This window comes from Patiria miniata, unplaced genomic scaffold, assembly GCF_015706575.1.
Source record: "Patiria miniata isolate m_02_andy unplaced genomic scaffold, ASM1570657v1 HiC_scaffold_8, whole genome shotgun sequence".
NCBI lineage: Eukaryota > Metazoa > Echinodermata > Asteroidea > Valvatida > Asterinidae > Patiria > Patiria miniata.
Window position 1 is genome coordinate 7,155,940 of NW_024037075.1, and position 18,272 is coordinate 7,174,211.

At 41.4% G+C, this 18,272-nt stretch overlaps 1 protein-coding gene across 2 annotated transcripts; it reads right to left on the bottom strand.

The window, feature by feature from the left end:
- Window positions 1-278: 278 nt before the first annotated feature.
- On the bottom strand, window positions 279-16,857 carry LOC119719406 (hypoxanthine-guanine phosphoribosyltransferase-like). 2 transcript variants are annotated; one of them, XR_005269923.1, is made up of 8 exons: window positions 16,527-16,857; window positions 12,988-13,094; window positions 11,926-12,109; window positions 9,909-9,992; window positions 8,107-8,236; window positions 7,139-7,215; window positions 3,572-3,689; window positions 279-343 (listed from the first exon to the last, which is right to left on the bottom strand). XR_005269923.1 is itself a non-coding variant. In XM_038188850.1 (7 exons), exons 1-7 carry the CDS (start codon window positions 16,542-16,544, stop codon window positions 3,642-3,644), a joined length of 648 nt encoding a protein of 215 aa, XP_038044778.1. In that variant the 5' UTR covers window positions 16,545-16,857; the 3' UTR covers window positions 3,368-3,641. The 2 variants fall into 2 exon arrangements, 1 of the variants encoding a protein (XP_038044778.1); XM_038188850.1 differs by lacking the exon at window positions 279-343 and having other exon boundaries at window positions 3,368-3,689.
- Between the last annotated feature and the right edge of the window lie 1,415 nt (window positions 16,858-18,272).

Here is an 18,272-nt window from a genome sequence, read left to right on the forward strand (position 1 = left end):
ATTTTGTTTAGCTAGCTATTGGTTCCATGTTCATGAACGGGTGCAGGCCAGCTAGACTGGTTCCCTTACCTTACAATTTTCCGGTATTTTTGATCCACTTCATCTTTAGTGGAGTCAGGGAACCAGACTACTTGAATTTTTTTGTTTTTCTTGGTTTTTCCAGCATTTTTGAACACAAAACGTCAAACATGTCAGTGCAACTATATTTGATCTATTATACTAACCCCCTGAATAGTTCATTTCTGAAAATTACAGCAAAAGCCAATGATGAACATTCCCTTTAACTATAAGTCTGAAATGGTTCCACTGAAGGGGTGCTCTGCTCTAAATTCAGTCTATACACCTGTAGGTGATGGAACAGAAATGCTGAATATTTCAGATAAAAACAAATAATAATACCGATAAAATCCAAATATTTTGGAAAATGGTCACCAAAAAATACATTTGTGAAAAAAACACAATTCCCCCCCCCCCCCAAAAAACTCACTCAATTCATTTGCTTAACCCATCTGTGGACTATTAACTTCTGGTTGCCAACAAAGTACGCAGAAACTTTGTCGGTCACACTATGAAGCGATATACATGCATCGTGGATAGTTACAACACCACGAAGTGATGTAACGTGTGCACAAAGTCCATTGACGATCAGTCACTTCGTGTTGCACCCTGTGATGTGGTCCTATTACACACACAAAATGAAGGCTTAAAAACTTATTCATGCAAATAACAATACCTACAGAGTACCAACGTGTGCCGCATATTCTGGTTCATGTCCATAGCTTAAGTGTGTGAAGACATCAGGGCGTGAACTAGCATGGGTGACTGCTCTATGTTCCAACACCCCTATGTTCCGACAACCTAGATTGTGTTACTCTCGGTTAGGGTTAGGGTTACGGTTAGGGTTAGGGTTAGGAATAGGAATATGTGCAGTCGGAACATAGAGGTGTAACCCTAGCATGTAGCATGTAAACCAAAACAAAGGACAGTTAACGTCAGACTTCAGTGCTCTGTAGTATAAGTAAGTCTGTCATGAGCCAATATGGCCCATCAGGCTGGCATTTATCTTCGGTTTCAGTGGCATGAAACGACTGAGAATATCTTTATTCCCCCTGGATGGGATGCCAGTCCATCTTGGTTACTGCACAGCTAATCCTTCTTTCTGGTCCCTTTTGGTGGGCACTGTTTTTTTCAGTGCTTATCAGAAGAAAACAAGTCAGGTGTGTTTACAAACACAAATGCCCCGCAACCGTGACTGTTCCCATGACATAACACCACTCTTTTAACATCAACTTACATGTACCTTGGTCACATGGAACATTCATTGACAGCATTAGTGTCTTCTGTAGGTTTTATATGAATTAATCCCTAATCCCTATAATCTCAGAATAAATACAAGATTTCTATTGTTTTAGCCACTGTGAACTTGACCCTTGACCGTTTGGCCCCAAATTCAATAGGCTTCTTAGGATTACCTAGAACAATCCACAAACCAAATTTGAAGTTCATATGTTAAGTATTTCTCAAGTTATCACACTGACAAGATTTCTATTGTTTTAGCCACTGTGAACTTGACCCTTGACCTTTTGGCCCCAAATGCAATAGGCTTCTTAGGATTGCCAAGAACAATCCACAAACCAAATTTGAAGTTCACATGTAAAGTATTTCTCAAGTTATCGCGCTGACAAGATTTCTATTGTTTTAGCCACTGTGAACTTGACCTTTGGCCTTTTGGCCCCAAATGCAAAAGGCTTCTTAGGATTGCCAAAAACAATCCACAAACCAAATTTGAAGTTCACATGTAAAGTATTTCTCAAGTTATCGCGCTGACAAGATTTCTATTGTTTTAGCCACTGTGAACTTGACCTTTGGCCTTTTGGCCCCAAATGCAAAAGGCTTCTTAGGATTACCAAGAACAATCCACAAACCAAATTTGAAGTTCATATGTTAAGTATTTCTCAAGTTATCGCGCTGACAAGATTTCTATTGTTTTAGCCACTGTGAACTTGACCTTTGGCCTTTTGGCCCCAAATGCAAAAGGCTTCTTAGGATTACCAAGAACAATCCACAAACCAAATTTGAAGTTCATATGTTAAGTATTTCTCAAGTTATCGCGCTGACACGATTTATCCGGACACACACACCCACCCACCCACCCACCGATACTTGTTTCACATGACTAGTGTGGACTTTCCATTGCTTTCGTGTAGTTAAGAAAAACCAGTGAAAAAACTCATTTTTCTCAAACTGTGAAAACTCTTTCAACCCAATTTTTTTTCTATGATTCCCTTTAGTGTTTCTCTTCATTCTGCTACAGATAAACCTAACCCAAAAATGCCTCTAAACCTGTTTTCCAGAAATGGGGAAACACTGTGTGGACGTGGGGCAAGTCCACACAACGTCGGTGCTACCTACATTATGTGGACGTCTTTTGTTCGGAAGTCCACACTGCGTATGTAAGACAAACTCACCCACCCACACACACACCCACCCACCCACCCACCCACGGAAGGACAAGGCGGAAACAGTATGCCCCTTCGGCTTCGCCGCGGGGCATAAAAACCTCCTGGGAGGAGAGAGGCAAGTGGGAGTGAAGTGGATTGTCCAAGGACACACAACATATGGCTGGGCGCTGGATTCGAACCCCTGACACTCTGATCATGAGTCACCAACCCTAACCATTATGCCAAACTCCCTTCCAATGCAAACATACATTCTGTGCCAAGCTGTCCTTTCAGTCAAAATCAATCAAGTGACTGTTTGCAATGGTCAAGAATTCCCAGCCTACATAAAGCAAGATCAACTGGCTGTGACTGTTTATGTAACTCGATACAGCTTTGCTTTGACTATGGGTAATTGATAAGCCAGCTGTGCCCACAATTTGCCCACTTTGTCTGTTCACTGTCTGTTGACTGAGTTTGACTAGTCACAGTGCTTGCTTGACATATGATCTGACTGCTGGTGACTAGCCTGTATTAAAAGTATAGCAGGGGAAGTGGATGGAAAGTTTGACTGTCTGTGACTGTTTAAATAGCAGGAGGGTTAACAAGACCTTTACATGCAGCACACTCAGCTAATAATACATCTATTACACCTTTCCTCCAGGCACAGACTGACAGATCTCTAAAAGAACGAACGGAACGTACTTTACCTCTATCACAAAACCCAGGTTCAGTGCTGGACGTCAATTGTTGATAGACTTAAATTAGTGCTTATTATTCAATTTATGATGAAGCAAATGATGCTTAATGATGATACATCATTCATGTGCCTAACACAATGTCACATGCATTTTGTGCAATATGCAGCCCAATACTAACTTCTGTGATTGAAAAAATAAATTCCAATCAATCCTGTAGATTGAAACAGATCATTTTGCCTAACAGAGTTTATTTACAATCACACCCTCAGCCCTGTTAATGAGTATCAACACAGGGCGCATTCCATGAAATCAAAATTGAGAATCAATTACACGTCATACATTATTGTAATCACTGTTGTCATTTGTCTTTAAGACCTGAAAAGAATTACTATTTCACGAATGATCAAATTTGAAATGATCTGCATCATTTACCATTCTTCTCCTGTGGGACTGCCACAGTAACACCAGACAATAAGTATCCTCTGAAGAAAGGTTGCCCACTTTAAACGGCATATTTCTTCTTTCCTTCATCGTTGATGATGCAGATGTGCTGTAGACCAAGAACAAATAAATTGGGGAAAAAGGTAATAATAATTAACACACATCAAGGTTGTTCAGTAGCATCTAGATCTATATCTTTCACAAATTTTGGTGCCAAATTTTAGTTTGGAATAGGAAATTAGGTACAGGTATATCTTCCTTTGCAAGTGGGCAATTCCAAGGTAACTTGCGTTACCCCCCCCCCCCCCCAATCCTATTTACACTCTCAGTGCAGCGGTCTTCACACTAGTTGGACTATCTATATTTTGTGCATAAACAAGCCCAATATTCATGGCTTCTCCCTGATGATAACAAAAAACGTTGTTTGTCTCTTTGGAAATGTGGTGACTCGCATTACACAAACAAGGACATGCCAACAATTGTCTTTCTGTTAATTCAGTAGATTCCTGCGAGTGAAACTGCAATAACCAAATTTGTATTTGTACAAGATATAAACCATATACCAAAGTATAAATGTGGACGATAAAAACTTAGGGAAAGATGATAGAAAGAAAAAGGCTGGTGGTTACTCGCAATACAGTTACTCACATTACAGTTTGTCCGCCAAAGTTAAAACATAATTAACCTTACAAAAATACTTGTGCGACATAAAATGTGAGTTTTTCTCTCTGCCTTAAAAGACAAAAAATAACACTGGCATTTTGCATGTAAAAACAAGGTGCCAAAATGACTGACAAACGATCCATAATTTTAGAAGCCCAAAATCATTTTGACCAAAAAAATACACCCCTAATCATATTCCATCTCACTGAGACACCACTCAAATGACATGTCTTGTCGTCCCATTTAATGTGGTACCCCATTTTATGTTGTCATACTTGTAGTTCTGAAGATTTCATAAATTTGCACTTTTTGGGCAGAATTGCCCATTTGTTTCTCTCCTTTCATTTTGTTTTTACGGTGAAGGAAAAGTTTGAGCTTAAACTGTGATGCATTGCCCTAGGAATAAGACGCTGCAAACACAAGAGGGGGCTCTTTAAAATTAGTGGAAAGGCAGATGTTGGCATTTATTGATTTCATTCTGCAGTATTTCAAAAAAAAAAATCAGATGAGCAATGCTTCTTGTTCTCCGAATGACAAAAGATGAAATGTTTTGCTGGTCCCAGAGGGCCAGCCTAGTGTCATCTTTGCACCTGACTGACTGACTGACTGACCGACTGGCAGCCATTTAGACCCCGTTCCCACTTGATCCACCAATTGGGGGATCTGATCCACCTTTTGCCAAATTGCCGGATCAGATCCCCCAATTGGTGGATCAGATCCGGCAATTGTGTGTAGTGGGAACGCTAACCGTTATAAGGTGGATCAGGATCAGATCCACCTTTTCTGATCCACCTCTGGACCAGGATAGAGATCCCCCAATTGGTGGATCAGATCCGGCAATTGCCGGATCACGATCAGATGGGAACGCAAAAGGTGGATCTGATCCGGCAATTTGACCTGTTAACATCCGCCCGGTGCACGAGTGGCGCGAAAATGTTGCGGTCTCATGAACGAAGAAACACGTTTTCAGGCGTGTAGCTCATGTGAACATTTCCAGCGTATACAACATGCACAATAAACAACCGCTGAACTACGGGCTAGCACCGCGCATGCAAAAGCGCACGTGGTATCCTAAAACTACACTATATAGGCCTTATTTTTGTTGCGTGTTCGTCCATTACTAAACCTTTTTCATTCCTGAAATTTTACTTATTTTTCCATCCATAAATGACTCTGAGTCCGCACTCACCAAAAGACTTCACTTTGGCACAGAATCATGGAAAAGCTTACGAGTATGCGATGAGAATAGTGCCGATAACGCGGTACGTACGGAGGTGACAAATCTGAAGTATTGATTATAGAAAATTGGAAAATGATGTCGTAGTACATCATGTGACCGTTTCTAACCAATGAGAAGCTTCAGAACCAGGGAATCCCTTATCGATGCATTGGTTTCTGCCGTGATGTCACACAATGAGCGGCTGTGTTGGATTTCACCTGTTAATTTATGCACGCACGGATCCTCTACGGATCCGTGATTTATGTTGGTGAATTTGGGTAATTTTTGTCGGTGAATTCTGATAGTGCTGTTTGAAAACTGACCCATCCTGGCCTAGCATGCAACCATGCAACAATGGCACTCCCACAGAGCGCGCGTAATTCCGAACTCAGTGACCTTTCGGACCCAACATTTCCGTACGAAAAGGTGGATCAAGCATAAGTGGGAACGCGACTTGCGGTTTCGTTGCGGTAAGATAACAATCACACCAAAATGCCGGATCTTGATCCACCTTTTTTCAATTCAAGTGGGAACGCGGTGTTAGAGCTAGACGTTGCGTTTGTATAGGATTACCCTGTAATGGGCTGAACAGTTTGTGTGGACCAGATGCATGAAAAGACTTCCAGTGAATAGCCATTGTGAACTAATGGAATAGAATTTTATGTGCTAAAGTGTGCATATTATATTACTCTGAAGTCATGATAACAACATCAGGCATCAAATTACAAGCAATACTAGTTGAAAAAGCCACCAACTTCTTCCACTTATAACTCTTGATAAAAAAAACCAATCAAATATGTTTGTATTTTAACGATCATTAATTGATAATCGTTTTTTGTATGTGCATGAAGTCACTTGATCTTTACTTCCGGGCATACGGAAAGGTCAAAGTTACAATGTAGATGAATTCAAAATACTAACATGAGCCCCAAATAAAACACCCAATATATCATCTAAATGGTTAATGGGATGATGATAAAACTTGGTACCAACTTGAACTCTGGTCCTAAGATGTGGCAAATTTTGTGACATCATCATGACATTATCAGATATATCACATTACAAGCTCTTTCAGTCACAATTTGAAAAAGTAGTTTGAACAGTAACTGTTCACATGAATGGAGTAATGCTCTCATTTTTTTCTGATCAGTTAGACATTGCGAAGGGTAATAATTTGGGTTTCCCAAGCACAAAGCCGTTTGACCTTTACTTCCGGTGTGACTGCAAGTGCAATAAGAATTTAATGTAACTTGAAAATGGAGGCATTTTATGACACTCAAACGAATTATAGAAATGTTTATGAAGGGATGCAAAACACAAAAACGGCAAGATGACGCCTCACCCAAAAGGGCACCCCCTAGCGGCTTTTTAACTGATTACTTGTACGTCATCTAACGTGTACGTGTAAACAAAATGTATACTGAATTTATCAAACCCAAAGGAACGCATAATTTTTCTTTATATTAAAACAAATGGATCCATTAGAAAAGGCTGAATTTCTTATTCTTTTTTTTTCTGTTCTGACATAAAAATAAAAACAAGAAACAACTTAGCTGGACAATTTCCCATGAAATAGCTGTCTGCCTGATCACCCAGCTTTTGTAACTCAACAAATGCAAATGTATAGTTTCACATTGTTTTCGTGTTTGTTAAAAAGAACTTATGATGCTACTTACACCTAAATCTCTGAAGTATTCGTTGTAGTCCAGTGCATAGCCAACAACAAACTTATCAGGAACTTCAAAACCAATGTCTGGAATTATGAAACACAGAAAATAGATCACTTTAATGTATTCATTTTTCAAGGAATATCAACTGAATGTTAAAAAAGGGCACATTTACACATGTGTATTTGTGCACAAGTTCTACAAGACTTTTAACATTAAAGCATACATTTTTGTTATGCTGAATAACCTTTTGAACTTCGTTCAACACAGTACTACTCTCCAAAACAAAAACCCCTTCATACATATGCACCATAGATAGCTTGCATTTAAAGCCCTATTCCATTTACTCAAATCAAAAGTCACAAAACTGAGAAATCATGTGATCCTCGTGGAACAAGCAGCATCTGGACAAAAAAAATATCACCAACCATGCTAAAGTCAGCTACAACATGACGCTGATTCCTCGGAATAGACATGATCATGAGATGTCTTCAAAATGGAGGTGCGGGTGTTGTCATAACTTCACACAGGTCTACTGTGATTGATTCAAACCTGTCGAGGAACACCTTCCGTCGCTGGGCAGAAGTTGAAATTTTTCTATCCTTACGGCTGTTGATTTGTTTTTAGCGCCGACTGATACCGATTGTATTAATATCGTCGCAGTTATACTCAGGTTGCAAAAAAGGGGGCGGGCGACTGATATGTTCCCAACAGTCGCAGCTGAGGTACAGCTTGATCATGAAAGTCAGTCGACTGTTCAGTGTCATCGCAAGGTTGACCTGAGGGCAGCTTATAGCCAGATCAACAATTGAAAGTTTCCTCTTGGTCCTGCTACAGTTGGTTTGTGTGAACCAAGTTTAAATTCATGAGGGGATTTAAATGCTCGGCAAGGTCTGGGTACAGTTGACCTAGGGTTTAAGAGCTCTGTGAAAGCCCTTCAGGCTAACCTCTTCAAATCGTTTGCTTTTCCTACTTACAGTCTGGCCTGTAGCCAACACTCCTTGGCGTCCTCTTCACCAGCAGACTGACAACCTTGACCCTAGCTGGCTTGTTATCTCCAATCACCTGTAGTAGTTTCTTCATGGTATTCCCTGTATCAACAATGTCCTAAGTACAAAAAAACCCACAAGTTACAAATGTTACAGACAACGATCTTGTGCATATTTAGCAGCCATATTTGAGGTGTTTTTAATACAGCAACACTAAATGCACATGAGAAGTACTCATATGTAGAGACTAGGGGTGTGCATCGACTGCTGTCAGTAACCGGTTCCAGCTTATCCATACCCAAGTTTACAAACTTCTCAGACAATGTAAAAGAAAAAGTTTGATTGCCATTTGTGAAAAATTATTTAAATGAAAACCGGCCTACTGAAACAGATTTCACGTTTATGTGCATTTTAAGGCACAACAGATGATGCTCGTTAAAACTTAACTTTAACCCACAAAGCTATAAAGCCCTTTAGATAATCTCCGGGATTTAAGTAAGATTTGAGGCTTTGCATGGTGGAGATAATAAATAATGAAAGGTTTGCGGAAACACCATGTGCGAATAATTTCTCAACTATGAGAATGGTTCTGAAAAGAACCTGAGGTATAAACTCGACGTTCCGGTCAGTATGCTCTGACCATCTTCAGGAGAATGGTCAGAGCATACTGACCGGAACGTCAAGTTTATACCTCCGGGATTTGAATTTTGGGGTTGGGTTTCTTTTACAGGTATCCAGATACATGTGATTTACTTCAATGGGGTACCCACTTCCCATACACCACTAGTAGAGACTGTACATGTATATTGCAGCTATCCTAGACGTTGTTCTATGTTTTCTTAATATAGTAGTAATGAAATCTGAATCCCTGCACAAAAGATTTGATCATAAATAAACATCATGACTACTATTTCATAAGATTTCTTTTTAATTAACGACACTGAAAAAACAAATCAGCATTAATTATCTTTACACTATTTCTGTGACGTTACACCATTGTTGAAAGTGAAGGTTATTTTTACGAATCTACACTTTACTGTAAATTATTTTATGAATCTACACCTAACTCGACTACCAAGATTGCGGGATCAGTTGGCTGGTTCCAATCTGATGTACATGAAGGTAAGACGTCTGCACTAGAAAGCAGGAGGTTGTGAGTTCGAGTCCCACCCGAGTGATTTTTTTTCAAACTTTCACTCGAGAGGTAACACATTGAGTATACAGTGTTTATATGTCAGTGAGGGGCAAAACCTTATATTGACTCAAATATTGCTTGCCAAAATTTCTAGTGGTTGGTGTTAAAACTCCTCAACTGTAAGATCACATCAATAGCATCTATAATTTTCGTAATCCAGTATAATCCCATAGCTGTGACATCTTTGTGAAGGAACGAAGAGAGTGTGTAACCACTGCACACCAATGATGGTCACTGTGTGTGACTTCATGTATTTCTGGGACAGATGTACTGTATCATGATGAATGGAACAAAAGATGCACACCCATCCGAAGGGTAACAATAGCATCATGTCTTGATGCAAGAACAGGGCCAGGAAACGCTGAATAGATTGTAAGAATCTACACTTATTCACAAATGTCGAGATTGTGGTAAACCACAAATCTTATTTGCGTAAACTTTTGTCGGTTCAAAAATTAGTTTAAGTTGGAGAATAGACTCGGGACTGTAGATTCATGCATGAAATTCGAACCCGGCTTCGCCTTGTCCATTCTAATAGCACGAATCTGTAATTCCTCGTGCATTCTCTTTAACTGAATATTATCTATAAGCTCACCTCAACAATGAGGACATCTTTGCCTTGAAGGTTCGAGAGACTGTCTCCACCAATGACTTTAATATCACCTGATGATTGGTCATTCTGGGGTATAATGAAATAAATTATAAGTTTAACAATATAATTATATTTGAGGGCCGCAAACCTGCTTGTGAGGAACTCGCTGGCTTACAGGGCAACAAGTTTGATTGCCTGAACATTAGCAAGGCTTTTGAAAAGTAGTTTTTATTTTCTTTCCAGTTTTGTCCACTTCTAAATTGAGGTTATCCTTTTTCAATCGCCATATATGGGAGTCAGGTTGGCGTTAGGGGAGTCAGGTTGGCGTAGCGGTACTTTCCTCGCCTTCCACCGCTGTGACCCGGGTTCGAATCCGGCCTGGGCCAATATGTGGATTGGGTTTTCAGCCCCTGCCTGATTCCGTGGGTTTTCCCCAGAATATTCTTCTGGGCTTTTCCTCCCGCCTCTAAAACTGTAACTTCTTCTCATTGTCTTCTCTTCACAGGTTTCTTCAGGCTTGCGAGCTACAGTGCCTAGGGCGCTTTTGAGGAATCCTTGGTTTCATTACCAGAAATGATTAATAATAATAATAATAATAATAATATCAGAAAATCTGCTTCACATTTCAATAGTATTTCACAATGGACATCCACTGAAAAATGGCAGAGAAAAAAAATCCCATAAAAACAGTTTGGCAACAAAATGCACAATAACAGTTCCAGCTGTGTATCTTGCCTTCTAGGAATATGTAAAATTTCCAATTGTTCAAGAGGGCTAAAATTACATTTTCAAAATAAGTTTGTACTTCCCGAAGTATCTTTGTTTTACCAGGAACCTTCGTGTATCTCCAAAATTGCAATACTGAGAGGTCACAACGTCATATCTCTGAAAACTTTTATTTTTAACCTTTTTACGGCCTAACCCTAAAGTTTTTATCGGGAAGTTAAAAAAATATATATACTATTGCCTACTCTGTCTTCCAAAACGCCCAACAACAACTTTTTTGCATCAAACATGCTTGTAACATTCCTGCTGTTACATTCCCTATTTTCAAAAAGAATTTGTTGAAATTCCCTTCGCAAGTCCGGTAATGAAAACACATGCATAATGCTTGCAATGCAATGCAGCATTGGTGTACTGGTTCCTGCCACACAGCACACTAAATGGGCCAAAGAAGACACGATGGAAAGGTGGCAACCAGTCTATGCATATGGCCAACATAACATACAGTAGGCCTAAATGTCAAATTTGACTTCGAAAAATGCCAAGTAAACATGGATGGAGAATGAAGATTTCTGAGACTTAATTCACAGAACTTGATCTCTTTTGTCTGTGTATGTATTTTCCATTTTCAAGAATTTATTTCGAGGTTGTACCACTCGTACTTGAAGCAATACAGTGCAGCGTGTTTCACCAAAACTTCCTGCCGCAGCAAGTGTTTCATTGCCTACTGCACAGTTCAGTCACGCATGCGCGATATACAGATGGTGTTGGCCAGTTTCCCATCATAACTAGTGATGTGCATAGTGGTGTGCATGACCCGAACTCTCCATTATTTTTTACATTAACCCTAACGGAACACAACCCATCAAAGTTCAACAGCAGGTTTTGTTTAAATCTGTTGGGATAGGTACAGTACCCCTAAACTGATGGTCTTTTACACTGGGGTTGGCATACCTCCAGAAACTAAGTCCAACAGTGTGTGTGTACAATTTCCCATGTGGGTGCTGGAGTTTGCCAGAATGGGTATGGTTCCTAGTAAATTAGGCTTGGGAGTTAGGGTTAATTAAGTTTTAAAAAAGTTTGTATCAATCTTTGTGGCTATTTTTTTTTATAGCTTCGTAGTGCAAATGGAAATAGTTCAGGCCAAAATTTGCATATAACCGAATGTCCCATTCAATCAGCATAAACAAATTGGGCCAAATTTCCAACCTAACCTACCCTGTTTTTGGAAGGCATGTAGTCGGAAGCAGAAATATATTTTTTGGGGCCTTAGGGTTAATACCACTTAAGCACAAACCTCATAGCTTTTCAGACGTATGAAGTCAACGATAAGCTGTATTGATCTCTCAGAGTTTCTGTTCAAGGCCTTGATGTAATCCAAAAGATCTGAGCAGAACTTGTAGCCTCCTTTCAAGACGCAGAGTACGACAAGCGAGTCTTCACCCATGTCCTTCACGATGTCTCGTGCCAGTCTCTCTGTCCTGATCATACAAATCCAGGTCAATTCAGGGGTAAAAACTTTTGGCATTTTAAACAAATTGATTGATGGAATTTTACAGATATATTATGTGATGTGACTAAAACTAAAAGAGAATGGTTCCGAATAAATAGACAAATAATGTTATGAGAAGAATCAGATTGTTCAACCAAGCTTCTCTTCTAGAGTCACCTCACATGATGTATCTGCAACTTCTCCCAAAATATGTTCTCCCACATGCAAAGCCTACAATTAACATGGGACCTGTTGGACCGACTTTGACCAACGGGATCTGAAGGTTACTGGAGAAGTGACTATTGTACTGCACACAGTACGGGATTCAATATTTGACTCTTGTAGAGTGCTGCCTTAGCGACCACACACAAATACAGACAGTGTAAGGTAAACCCTGCCAAGCACTAGAAGAAGGCCTAGATTCATTGAGTTTATTTAGGGGCCTACTCATTTGATTTTAAGTATGGAATCCTGTGCAACGCCCATAGGCCTCATTCACGAAGAAAACAATTTTCGATCGTGCTCCCTGAATATATTCTATAAATTGAAAACTGTTGAATGAGATGGTGCCAGACTATTTTATGATTGGAGTGCCTTTCAAGCCTCACTTTCCTTTTTTTTTTTAAATGTTGCTTAAACATTAGGGTACCAGTATGTTTAACACAAATTTTAAATCATTCATCAGAGCAGACTGGTATTAATTTGTAATTAACTTGGAGACATATTGCTTTCATTTCTACTCCCAAAATCCGAAAATGAAGAGTTTACCTCGCTTTCAATTCAATATGGGCGACCTATTAAAAAAGTCTATGGGTCCCTTCCCTACAAACCTCATTTCTGCTTCAAGTTCTTTGTTGTGGGACTCACCGATCTAGAATGATGCCATGTGGAATAAGAATGGATTCCAAATCCTGCTCGTAATGCCGAGGCACACAAAACATGTTCAGATTGTAGCCCTTGTCTTCATCTTCAATCTAAGCAACACGGAAGACAATAGACGAAAGAGTTTTAGCACAAGACAAGGCAAGCCTAGTAAAGCTGGTCACAAAGCACACACATTTCTATTCCATTGATTCAGAATGGCTTTTGACTGGAAGTCTACACAGTGGGCCGGATTTAGCCCATTCATTGGCGTAGGGGTAATCCTATACAATATCAATATCACTGCCAGAGTCTCAAATGACTGTCACTCAGTCAGTCAGTCAAATAGAGTCAGTTAGTCAGTGCATGGAGGTGGGAAACATGGTCAGTCGGGGAGTCAACCAGTCAGTCAGTGAGATACAAAGAGGATACCATGCTAAACATAAAGGCTGAATATGGTACCAAAACCATATTCTATGGGATATCCATGGTAACCACGGCAACCAATTTTAAAAATTGTCCTGTCACGAAATGTTTGACCTCAATATTTCACAAATATTATCTTGATATGGATTAGTACCTCTAGGGTGGGTTGAAATCCCTTAAATGTCAAACAAAATTGTGAAATTTACCAGAATTGCGTTCACCAGGATCATTGAAGTCTCGCACTCGGCCCTATGTCATCGTCTGCCGTCGACTGAGGGCGCTTTAATTCTCTTCCACAGCGCAGCTTTCATTTCATCGCATGAGGAACGGAGACACTCTCGAATGGCCAAGTTCGCGCAAGGACTATAGTTGACCAATGGTTAACTAACGTTTGCCCGAACTCTGTCTAGTCAACGGTGGTTGACTACGCTAGTCGACTATTTGGAACCAGCCTACTGGGGTTGGTTGCTTCGCTGGTAACCAATAGCCGCGCGCATTCATAACGCTAGCAGAGAGCCCGGATCCAGATGTTTTGCGATGACATTTTGACCAGCGTTTGACTAGAGACGTTCGCACGTTGCTATCAGTGCGCAGGCGCAAGGTACGTCACAAATCAACCACTAGTCGACTAATGGTCCTTGCCCGAACTTGGCCCATGCTGTAGTTGGTCAAGAGAATTAAAGCGCCCTCAGTCGATGGCAAACGATGACAGATGGCCGAGTGCGAGACTTGGTACGAGCATGTTTCCTACCTCCATGGTACGAGACTCCAATGATCCTGGTGAACGCAATTCTAGTAAATTTAACATTTTTGTTTGACATTTGAGGGATTTCAACCCACCCTAGAGGTACTAATCTACATCAAGATAACGCGCCTATCAATTGTTTCCCCCACTCTTCCCCCCCCCCCCCTCCTCGGGCTGCCCCACCCAAGACGTGGGGATTGTCACTTTTGAAGTGACAAAATCCCCACCCCTCGTGACAATCCCCGACCATGCCCCGACATACACACGTTAGGCGCACTAGTAAATGCATTTCCATGTAACATTCCTGCAATTTTTTTCCCCAGTAATTAAGACCTTACTTTAGTTAAGCATAGTCAGCATGGCCAATGTACTAGAGCTTGGCCTGGTAATAACCTCAAGATGGTGTTGATCCTGTGGTAATCACACAACCTTTTTAATGACGCAGAGGTCAACCAAGGGTCAAGTGATTCAATTATGCTAATAATTTGTAATGGACTACTTTGACCATGGCCTGACAAGCTGGGCTATAAAAGTAAGAATTGCACAATCCCACAGATGACACAAAACCTGTAGGCCTATGAGGATTAAAAGGTTTTTTCTCTGTAGGCCTTTATATAAAATATCTACATGTATTCATTTAGACTCTATTTTAACTTCTTTACTTGAAACATTAGTTTGCAGGAAGTCATCTTTGATTCGTCGGGCGAACTGGCATCCCTGGCATTATAAAAAACTTAAAGAAGGCCAGCTCAGTTGGACTATCTCGGTACAGTGGAGTTGTGAGTACTATGGCATCGATCCCAACTATAGTTGGGACCGTCCGGATGCGTCCCAACTGTAGTGCGACAGTTGGGTCAGCCCAACTGTAGCTAGAACGCCCGCCGTGTGGTGCTGGATGAATTGGCCAACATCAACAGAGCCAGCTGTTGGGAATGTTTTATGGTTGTACCACAGCAAGTGTACCCACTATGGCCCCCACCCACAGCTAATTTCAATGGTCCCCAGTAAAGTTTAACATTTATCAGAGCTGTAGAGAATGTTTTATAGTCGCACAGTAACGTAAATTATAATTTGGACCGCAACATAAAAAAGATTGGAGTGGCCCAACGGATGTTGAGACAACTCGACTCGGGACAAGTCGACCGTTGAGACAACTCGACCGTTGAGACAAGTCGACCGTTGAGACAAGTCGACCGTTAAGACAACTCGACTCCGGACAACTCGACCGTTGAGACAGCTCCACTTAATGGAAATGTATACACGTGGAGCGGAAAAAGTTGCATAAATCTGTGGGCGCTCTGATTCAGTGGCCGTCACGTCGGACCGGCGCGCCCCGCCCACGAGGACCGGGCCCGGCCCAGCACGCGGCACGTCGACCGGCGCGGCAAGTGGGCGCACAGGCCCGGCACAAACGATGTCACCGTGCACGGAACGGCCACGTTGACCGGGGATGCGCGCACAAGCCCGGCAAAAACAAACGATGTGCACGGACAATCACGCTGCGCTATATCGGTTCTGTTATATGCAACCAAAAAAACTCATGTATCATAACTCATGTATCAAATCCCCAAAACTAGGCCCAAAAACATGCGAGTCGACTTGTCTCAACGGTCGACTTGTCTTTCAATTATCGCACATACTGTCGAGTTGTCTCAACGGTCGAGTTGTCTTAACGGTCGACTTGTCCCGAGTCGAGTTGTCTCAACGGTCGACTTGTCTGACCCCCGGCCCAACTATAGATGGGCCCCACCCATAGCTAACTTCAATGGTCCCAAGTAACTAACAGAGCTGTTTGGAAAATTGGAATGTTCTATAGTCGTACAGCAACGTAATTAGTTCGGACCGCAAATAGAAAAATTGTAGTGGCCCAACTATAGATGGGCCTCTGGTCCCAAGTAAAAGTCAGACTAACAGAGCTGTTGGGAATGTTTTATAGTCGTACTATAGTTCGGACCGCAAAATAAAAAGATTGTCATGATTGTAGTGGCCCAACTATAGATGGGCCCCACCCGTAGCAAATTTCAATAGTTGGAATGATCCCAACTATAGTTGGGACCAATACCATAGTTGGGGCGTAACAGTGATAAGCCCCCCCCCCCCCTCCCCCCTCCCTATAGCATAGCAGGTATCTATTCTCACTGGGGATTTTGCAAAACCGTAACAAAATTAACGGCTACCGTGCGTGATCTTTCGATGTTTAGTACAGCCTACAGGCAAAATTAAATATCGTTTACTGAAACTTGTCTTTAGTGAAAGAAAGCCGGCTGAACTAGCTGGCTAAAATACCCTTCCTATGATTAACATTGAATCGGTTTAGGCCTAGCGCCGCTAAACCAGCAAGTAATAGTATGAAGTAACATTCTATTAAGCCTACCTTTATAAAATCTCCCATGGTCGCAGGTTTTCAGGTCAGAAAATGACTGCAGATTACTTGCCACACGTGCGATCGCGGGTTGCGACAACGTCGGCGGGCAGCGTGACAATCTCAATCTGTCAAAATAATTGACCTTTGTGATTGTGATCTTATCTGACCATGCAGAGAGCGCGTGTCCAACTTGTTGTGTCTTGTAAGTTGTATATGTAAATTGTGCAAACGTGTACTAAAACAGCTGGCTATGCGCATGGACAAAGGACTTTCAAAGCATGCAGATGTCACGTCAAAGACTACGCAGCGCGGGAGATTTTTCCCGCAACTATATCACCCTGGTACAGAACTCATCCATCAATGGAGGTCGCTGCGGGTCCCCTACTCCTGTTGCATGAAGTTTTTGCAATAGACGTCTAGGATTCTGCCTGCATTATCAACGCAACCGTCTCTCCTTAAACGTATCACATAAAAGGAGCTCAAGGCGGAGCTAAATATTTTCTTTTAAAGGGGGAACATGGGCCACATTATCAAAGCACGGTGTTGTAGTCCAGTCACAAGTCCTTTCATAAAGTCCAGTCACAAGTAACGGAATGAACAATGACAAAGGAATGCTTTTGTAATACATGTAGTTCACTTGAATAGCTAGCTAGTGACTTGACTTGCGAGACTGAAGGACCATGGAGCTATAAACACAAATAAAGACCCGTTCAATTAGTTAAAACTGAGTTGCTCCAACTTAAGCTTTCTAGCAATGGTCTTTATCACAAAGTGCCCCGATTTTATTTTTTGACAATACATGTATATGCATTATTATTTCACTCCATTAGATGTGCGCACTCACAGGAAACCATGAACACAAAATCGGACAGAGAAAGCGCCACTACATTTATTTGGCGGTATTCACTGGAAATTAAACATATAACGACTCTCTCCTGATGACGGTCAGAGCATACTGACTGGAACGTCTAGTTTATACCTCTGGTTCTTTTCAGAACCATTCTCTTAGTTGAGAAAATATTCGCACATGTGGTGTTTCCGCAAACCTTCCTTCTTTAGTATCTCCACCATTCAAAGCCTCAAATCTAAAAAGACATCTAAGACCATTTTCGTTTCATTTTTTTTCTTCTGTACGATATTCCCCTCCCAAAACCATGGAGGAAGGCCCAAACCACTCTTAAAACGGTTGCCAGTCCCTGGTGCAGTAACTAGCATGACTAGGCAGATGCAGATGCAGCCCCGCCCCCCAATCCACATGTTAAATAGATCCAGACGGTGGGGGGGGGGGGGGGGGGGGGGGGGGGGGGGGGGGGGGGGGGGAGGGGGGGGGGTTGAACGAAATCTCCAGAGAGTGGAAACCACAAGTCCCAAACGCTTGATCTCCAGATCAAGCATTTGGCCGCAAGGACCTCGTATAGAAATAGGCCACAAATATAGAAAATTCTCTGAAGGATCACAAAATATTTCAATGCCAGCTTGCGCACAGGAAGATTGGAGTACATGTACATCCATACTATTTTCTAGTATTTTTCACAGAATGTCTCCCCTTCGGATAGTGCAATGAGAGACTTTTGAGAGTTTGGTGGCAGCAAACACATCAGTCCATTTCATTTGTTACGTCATGTTAATTAAGCTAATGTGCACATGTTCAAAATGACATTAGCAATTGAAAAAGGGCCAGTCCTGGTAAGTGTGTTTGCTGAGCACTACATGTATTACATGCATTACTCATCCCCATACAAAAAACTGCGCAAC